This window comes from Poromitra crassiceps, assembly GCF_964638095.1.
Source record: "Poromitra crassiceps genome assembly, chromosome: 6".
NCBI classification, from domain to species: Eukaryota; Metazoa; Chordata; class Actinopteri; order Beryciformes; family Melamphaidae; genus Poromitra; species Poromitra crassiceps.
In genome coordinates, this window is record NC_139627.1 from 18127096 (window position 1) to 18135819 (window position 8724).

General features: G+C 43.8%; 1 protein-coding gene across 1 annotated transcript; it reads right to left on the reverse strand.

Moving 5' to 3' along the window:
- Positions 1 to 864: 864 nt before the first annotated feature.
- LOC310777770 (uncharacterized protein) lies at positions 865 to 8058 on the reverse strand (the record flags this gene model as incomplete). Its single annotated transcript, XM_083638132.1, has 6 exons — positions 7931 to 8058; positions 6056 to 6382; positions 3948 to 4238; positions 3454 to 3510; positions 1324 to 1440; positions 865 to 1082 (listed from the first exon to the last, which is right to left on the reverse strand). The coding sequence occupies exons 1-6, from the start codon at positions 7977 to 7979 to the stop codon at positions 865 to 867; spliced, it is 1059 nt and encodes a 352-aa protein (XP_083494258.1). The 5' UTR covers positions 7980 to 8058.
- Between the last annotated feature and the right edge of the window lie 666 nt (positions 8059 to 8724).

Genomic DNA, 8724 nt, shown 5'->3' on the forward strand with positions numbered 1-8724 from the left:
CGCAGCACAGCTCTGTTTCATTAGTGACATACTGACACGGTGAATCGATTCACTTTGCACCGTGACTCCAGTGTCTGCTTCATATTGGAAACGCGCAGCACAGCTCTGCCAGTAAAAAGCAGTTCCCTCGTAAGGGGACTGGTGTGGGTGTGGGTGTGTGTGTGTGAGTTTTCTTTCTCCGACGGCATTCTGTAAAAGCACAAGCCAGGCGTGTCTCCTCGTCGGTTAGTGCAACCGATAGCACAACAGGTATCCGGCATTTTCGCCTGGCTTGTGCTTTTACAGAATGCCGTCGGAGAAAGAAAACTCAGACAGGAGGAGGTTGTGGATTTGTGCGATTAGACGTGGTTCAGTCGCTGGGGAGGGCAAATGGCTACCATCAAAGTACACACGTCTTTGCAGCCAACATTTCATCAAAGGTAAGCTCAAGTAACGTTAACGGGGTATTTTAATCATTATTGTAACGTTACTTGAGCTTACCTTTGAGGAAATGTTGGCTGCAAAGACGTGTGTACAAACGGCTGAACAAACACTGCGTGAGAAACTAGTCGACTTGGCTGGCAGCGAATGAACAAGTTTGTTTTTTGACCGCCAGGTGGGCGTTCCCGGCAGCACGTAACGCCCCTTGAAAGCTATGAATAGGAAGCTATTAGCTTCCTTCCTGGAAAAACATGTGCTTCTACAAGCCATTAGTTTTGCAATCTGGTTTGACATGTTCTGTCTCAGTTTTCTTCTACAAGGAGCTGCCATGTTGGTTTTGGAGGTTTTCCGCATCTGCACCATGATATGCACCCCCCCCCCCCCTTACCCTGCCGATCAGGCAGCCAATCAGCAGTTCTGCATACATTGTAAATACTGAGCAGTTTATTTCTTCACCACCTTGGCGTACACGCAGTCATCCTCAGTCTGTTCAGTGGGCACGTTGACCTCCACCTCCGACTGGGCCTCAGTGAGCTGCCTGTGGTCCCCCGACACATTGACCTGGCTGTCCTCCTCCTCCTCCATGTGGGCCTTTTCCTCCCGTGACTTCACCTGGTGCTGCAAGATGTGGACGTCAGCGTAGGTCATGTCCTGTCCGCTCTCTGTGGAGAGGAGAGATGGAGGTCAATCAGGTGGTCAAAACATGTCCGCTGATGATCACATGATCACAAAGGCCCAGTGACAGCAAGTAAATGTGCTGCATGTGTTCAGTGTTAAGCCGTGCTGTGTGACAGTTCTCCTGACACTCAGCACATCTGGAGATCAACTGCAGCCTGTATCATTAGCAACAGCAGATATGTGCACACTCTACTGTGGATACAAAAGAGCTGAATGTTTGTGGACCTTGTTTCTTCCTGGTTCCTTTCTTCTTCTTTTTCATCACAACACAGCAGACTCCGCCCACAACCACTAAGAGAACGAGCAGCGCCGACAGAGAACCAGCAATGAGCCCGATGTGTCCTGTTCAAATGACAAGAGATCACATGCTGAGTTAGCCAGTCTGCCAGGAGATGCAAAGATAATAATATGAAAAGAGAAATGACATCAGTGAATGAATCATCACATACTAATGTACCAGGGGTCTGTGGTTTTGACAGTCATGGTTTGATTGGAGGGTCTGATGTGAGTGGAGGCTCTAACGAACTCTGTGGAGCCACCCGTGGTGGTGGCCTCACTTAAAGGTTCTTTGGTCGTGGTTGCAGCTCATGTTGAATGTCACGGGCCAGTTAGCTGGTCTCTCATCACATAACTATTTTGGCTACCTCGTTGTCTAGGGGTTTCAACATTACCATCAAAACCAACTATCCATAAACATTTGGATGAATGAATGGACCAGTAGCATCAGGCTGCAGCATAGGTGAGACACAGAGGAGGCCTCCTGCACTGTTGCTCTGGCTCTGCTGACTTGACCCAAACTGCACCTTGACACCTCCATCGTCTCGCCCTCTTGCCCTCACAGTGCTCTGCCTGGTAGACGTCTGTCTGCTTCAGTGGTCAGTTCACACAGTGTTGTGCTGAACTTGACTTCAACATCCCGTTAATACGAGCACACGACAAACAGACGACAAACGCTGACAAACAAACAGTCACTGGGCTGTGGTCAGATCCACGCTCACAACAGTCTCTTTACCGGTTTGGTATTCAAAGTTAACTCTCAGCATCTGGAAGCCTCTTGATCTGCAGTTAACTTCCTGTTTCACTAGTCTCTCTTCTGATACTTGAGTTGAACTTAGACCCACGCTGATCTGACGGAGTCCACACACTGCCTCAGTCTTCCCACAGCTGCTCATGGCTCACTCACCCTCACACACTGGCTCATGTGCTCCCTCACCCTCACACACTGGCTCATGTGCTCCCTCACCCTCACACACTGGCTCATGTGCTCCCTCACCCTCACACACTGGCTCATGTGCTCACTCACCCTCACACACTGGCTCATGTGCTCCCTCACCCTCACACACTGGCTCATGTGCTCCCTCACCCTCACACACTGGCTCATGTGCTCACTCACCCTCACACACTGGCTCATGTGCTCCCTCACCCTCACACACTGGCTCATGTGCTCACTCACCCTCACACACTGGCTCATGTGCTCACTCACCCTCACACACTGGCTCATGTGCACCCTCACCCTCACACACTGACTCATGTGCTCCCTCACCCTCACACACTGACTCATGTGCTCCCTCACCCTCACACACTCGCTCATGTGCTCCCTCACCCTCACACACTGGCTCATGGCTCACTCACCCTCACACACTGGCTCATGTGCTCACTCACCCTCACACACTGGCTCATGTGCTCCCTCACCCTCACACACTGGCTCATGTGCTCCCTCACCCTCACACACTGGCTCATGTGCTCCCTCACCCTCACACACTGGCTCATGTGCTCCCTCACCCTCACACACTGGCTCATGTGCTCCCTCACCCTCACACACTGGCTCATGTGCTCACTCACCCTCACACACTGGCTCATGTGCTCACTCACCCTCACACACTGGCTCATGTGCTCCCTCACCCTCACACACTGGCTCATGTGCTCCCTCACCCTCACACACTGGCTCATGTGCTCCCTCACCCTCTCACACTGGCTCATGTGCTCCCTCACCCTCACACACTGGCTCATGTGCTCCCTCACCCTCACACACTGGCTCATGTGCTCCCTCACCCTCTCACACTGGCTCATGTGCTCCCTCACCCTCTCACACTGGCTCATGTGCTCCCTCACCCTCACACACTGGCTCATGTGCTCACTCACCCTCACACACTGGCTCATGTGCTCCCTCAGCTCTCAATGGCATCTCGAGCGCACCTGAAACCACTCGTCTGAATGGTGATTAGGCCCGCCCACCGAGACGAGCTAGCCAGTAACCTTACTCCATTCACTCAAATGACATCCTATGATTGACAGTTAGACTAACCAGTGACAGCTCTTGAATGACAGCTGTATGTGACCATAACATTGACTTACCGCTAATATACTTGGCATTGGTCTCATTGGATGAGGTACAGTTGTCACACATGAAGCCTGTGGGCAAATACGACAGTCACAACATCATAATCATCACACCTTTTCTTCTTGTCCCCAATTGTACTTGGCCAATTCCCTGCTAGGTTGTCCCAGTTGAGAGTCTTACTACCACATGCTTCCTCTGACACATTTGCAGTAGCCAGCAGCTTATTTTCACCTGACAGCGAGGAGTATCACCGGCAGGACGTAGCAGGTGGGAGGATCACATTATTTGCCACAGTTCCACTTCCACTTGGACAGGTGCCCCGACCAACCAGAGGAGGCGCTAGTACAGCGACCAGGACACATACCCTTAATCGCGCTTCCCACCCGCAGTACAGCCAATTGTGCCTGTATGCACACCCCACGAACCCACGACCCTCGTGTTAGTAGGCAGAGAATCTACCACTGCACCTGGACGCCCCAACATCACACTTTTTCATGTTCTGGCTCACCTTGACAGGTTGATATGTTCTTGCTTGCAGTGGCTTTACTGATGTTATTCTTGACCAAGCAGACAAGAAGTCCCATCAGGCCTGGTTTCAGAGTGATGTTGTTTGTCGTGTTGTTGTTTGTCATGTTGTTGTTTGTCGGTTTATCACCAGAGACGAGCTCGGTGTCCCTCAGTGTGCGTCCGTCCAGAGTCCAGCTGTACTGAGGACTGTCCCCCGTCTCAGAGGAGCAGGACACCATCACCTCTCCCTGGGACAGACACTCATCAGCCAGCTGGGCAGTGGACACAGGTGCTGAGGGAAATGGACTCAGATGAGTTTGGACATTGGCAGAATCTTTTGTCAATGTCATTTCTTGGAGTCGTCTGGTGTCAGTCATTTTGCTGTCACTGTTGTGTGAAAACCTTGTGTCTCCAAAATGTCACTTTCTGCTATTCTGCACCGTGCATTTAGAGTTGATCCAGTGGTTTTAAAAGAGTTTCATAAAACATTTAGAGTTGATCCAGTGGTTTTAAAAGAGTTTCATAAAACACAAAAGGTTTGACAATTTCCCAACCCACTCATGTCATCCTTTGATTAATGTGAAAACATGAAAATCACCAACTTTGGATTAACAAGGTTTTCAAACAACAACAGTGATGCAGTACAGTAACAGTACAACTGTATATTTGGTCATGGAAATGTTCTCTTTGTAGCATTTCATGTAGGCTAAAGTGTTTCTCTTTTCTAGTTTGCATTTGTTTGCAAATAGTAAAATACAGTATATAGGCTACCTAGCTCCAGGCTCAACTCAACTAGTGTCAAATTAGTTTTTACTAATTTATCTGTAACATTCCGGCCATGCAATGTGTAAATTATGGAATGTGTAAATTGAAAATTGAAATGTTGTTTTCAGCATTATCATGATTGGAACAAATACATTCATTAATTAAATTAATGAAAATCATATTACTGACACTGTATTATCAATTATAACAATCACACATTTTATTTTTCACACTTATATTACTAACTGACCTTGGCTGAGTTTCCCAACAAAGAAGCTTCTTAAGAGTTAAGAAGCTTCTTAAGGAGTTAAGAAGCTTCTTAAGGAGTTAAGAAGGCTCCAAAGAAGTGTTTCCCAAACGCCTTCTTAAGAGTCGAGAAAAATAAAAAAAATAGAAGGCTCTTAAGAAGCATCTTAACTGGAGCGGCTCACTTGATGGCACTCTGAGCCCAGCAGTGGGCCACGACTCAGTGGTTGAGAAACACTGTTAACACCTAATCATGGTCATGTTAAACTTTATTAAACATTATTTATTTCAGACATGGACTGCAGTTCAAATTGCTTTACATACACAGCATACAACAAAACAGAGAAACACTACAGAATTTAAGCGACCTTGGGTTCTGTGAAAGGTGCTATATAAATCCACAACATTATAAAAGTAATCCATTCTGATTAGAGGAATATAGCCTACGGTAAAACATTTAAAACACAAGTAACCATACATACAGGGGAGATTTTCAAGTGTTCCCTAATTTTAAACACTAAAGGGTACATGAAAGAAAGGAAAAAGGGAAAAACACAAGAGGAACAGTGGACACAAGTATCTCCTTTTGCCTGACGCGGCTGGATCTGCCAGTGTTTTGTCATTAAGAAGGTGTTAAGAAGGCTCCAGACCCTTCTTACAAAACCTTCTTAACGAAAGATCATCTTAGCGCTAAGAAGCTTTTGGGAAACGCAGCCTTCTTAACGGAGGATAATTGGAAGATAATTTTAGGCTAAGAAGCAATCGGGAAACGCGTTGGCTTCGTTGGCTTCTTACGGGAGCCTTAAGAAGGGTCAAAGAAGCTTCTTAGCGCTAAGAAGCTTTTGGGAAACGCATGCCTTCGTAAAGAAGCAATTGGGAAACGCGTTTGCTTCTTAAGGGGGCCTTAAGAAGGGTTGAATTAGCTTCTTAGCGCAAAGAAGCTTTTGGGAAACCCAGCCCTTATTTGTTCCCATAAAGCCCAAACTGAGCATGGCTTCTACTTTCTGCTGGAAGTTGACAAATGGCTATGAGATAGTGGAATATGTCTTCTATCATTATTAATAATCTCTCCAACAATTTATTAAAGTACTTATTTACCTTGTATGAACAGTTTAAGTTGTCTTGTTCCCGACTGCTGTCCATCATTTGTGTAGATATGAAGGTCATATTCAGCACTGTCAGAGTAGGTGAGGTTACGTAGCCTAAATGTTCCATTACTCACAGTGAAGGAGGATCTGTCTTTGAAGTCATTAAGCTGAACCATATTGTTTCTCACAGTAAGAACTTTGTTTTTTTTATTTTTCATCCATGCGAATTTGTAGACTTGTAGATTTGTTCCTTGAGCCAACAGTCGGATATCCACAGTTCCTCCCAGAGCACCGTAACACGTCTCGTTCTGTGTCCCATCACAGTAGGTTTCCACACCTGGAAATTAAAAAACAAACAAACAAACAAAAAACACACAAGATGAAAAAATATATATTATGCTATATCACAATCTGTATCAATTTCTTACAATACCAGCAGCGATGTTAATGACTGCTGCAAGATTCTAGGCATGTGCCACAGTGCCATATCAATGTATTGAATATGAAGCTACAATATAGGGATATATTTGTGAATAACAGGTGTAGCTTTGACTCTCAGACCACAGCATGCAGACTGAAGGTTTTTCTTGGGAACCGCAGCCACATAAACAGCTGTGACAGCTCATTTATATTCATACACTAACTGTAGTTGTTTAGCTGCTGTTCAAAAACTGTATTGCTTGCTCAATCAGGTTCATTATGTCTTCTTTGTTCAAATGATAGTTTTTGTTTCTTTTAAACAGACAAATATGCATTTGTCTGTTTAAAAGAAACAAAAACTATCAACTGTATTGCTTGGTGGAAGAATGCATGTTATTATTATTATTATTATTATTATTATCATCATCATTATTATTGATTACATTTTTGACAGTTTAATGAAGTGACGTTCTTTTTTTACAGTAAGAATATTGTGAGGAATCAATGACTATTCATTCCAGTTGTCCATATTTATAGGGCGAAGAGAAGAAGAGCAGAGGTCTTGACAAACAGACCTAGACCGCTCTCTGGCCTTTGTAGTTCCTATATACAGATACAAACTCTCAAAATGTTGTGAGCTCTGGGTTGTATGCAGGATAACGTTAATGCATACATCTGTCAAATTAATTACAAAACTAAAAACTAAAAATAATAATGTGAAGATTGTTAATTCATTTATTGACAAAAGCTCAGTTCCATCAGCTTCAGTAAACATCACTGATGTTTCTTTTAAACAGACAAATGCATATTTGTCTGTTTAAAAGAAACAAAAACTATCAACTGTATTGCTTGGTGGAATAATAATAATAATAATTATTATTATTATTATTATTATTATTATTATCATCATCATTATTATTGATTACATTTTTGACAGTTTAATGAAGTGACGTTCTTTTTTTTTACAGTAAGAATATTGTGAGGAATCAATGACTATTCATTCCAGTTGTCCATATTTATAGGGGGAAGAGGAGGGAAGAGAAGAAGAGCAGAGGTCTTGCCAAACAGACCTAGACTGCTCTCTGGCCTTTGTAGTTCCTATTTACAGATTATAACTCTCAAAATGTTGTGAGCTCCAGTTCTGGATTGTATGCAGGATAATCTTAATGCATACATCTGTCAAATTAATTACAAAAAAAAGAAAAAAAAGTGAAGATTGTAAATTAATTTATTGACAAAAGTGAGCGATCCTCCAGGACAGGCAGCTCATTTCCAGCCAGAGAAGTTAATTCAGCTTCAGTAAACATCACTGATGAGGTCATAACTATACTCACATACTTGATCAATAATGATCTTGTATTTGTATTCATTGAAGAATATATGGATTACTGGATCAACATAAAAACATTTATTCGCCCAATATACCATCATGAATATTAATATGTCGACTAGTCAAAGAGCTCACCATGAGAGAGTCCGAGTAGCATCATCAACAGTCCAATCACAGCCTCCATGTCTCTTCCCTGTCCCTCAGCTGAGACAGTCACCTGTTCAGACAAACTGCTCTATTTCGCCCTGTGCTCAACATGCATAACCTAAACTGACAAGCCTGATACACTGATATTTGGGCGTTGCACAAAAACTATGAAATGTCTAAACAAGGAAATTGTTGTGGTATGCCAGAGAGAAGACAAAGGAAGCGCGTAACAGTCTCACTCAAGCATTCACATGCAATATGACCAAGTGCCTTTGTAGACTGAATACATGTAGATGAGAGAGGTGTATTCTTCCTTTGTAGTGAAAGAGGATACTTCTAGATGGGACTATTAGCTAAGGAACCTTTCCATATCAACCATCTTACTTTAGGCCAAATTTTGTGTTTGCTGTCAAAGTCAGTCATGTCAAAGTGTTTATTGTCATATGCACACAGTTGAAAACAAGTTTCTCTCGTACCATGAAATGATTCCTTTGCCTTCCACTCTGAATGCCATTAATCTATCAAGAAACACAAGATATAAGTAGAGATAAGAGAGAATAATAATAAATATCCAAACAAGAACACTATGCACAATGTTATGTGACAAAATGTCTGTGCAAAGTCCTGTGCAGGTTCGCAAAATGTCTGCAAAAAAAGTGTATATGCTGTGGTTGTGGTTGTGGTGTGTTTGTGTGTGTGTGTGTGTGTGTGTGTGTGTGTGTGTGTGTGTGTGTGTGTGTGTGTGTGTGTGTGTGTGTGTGTGTGTGTGTGTGTGTGTGTGT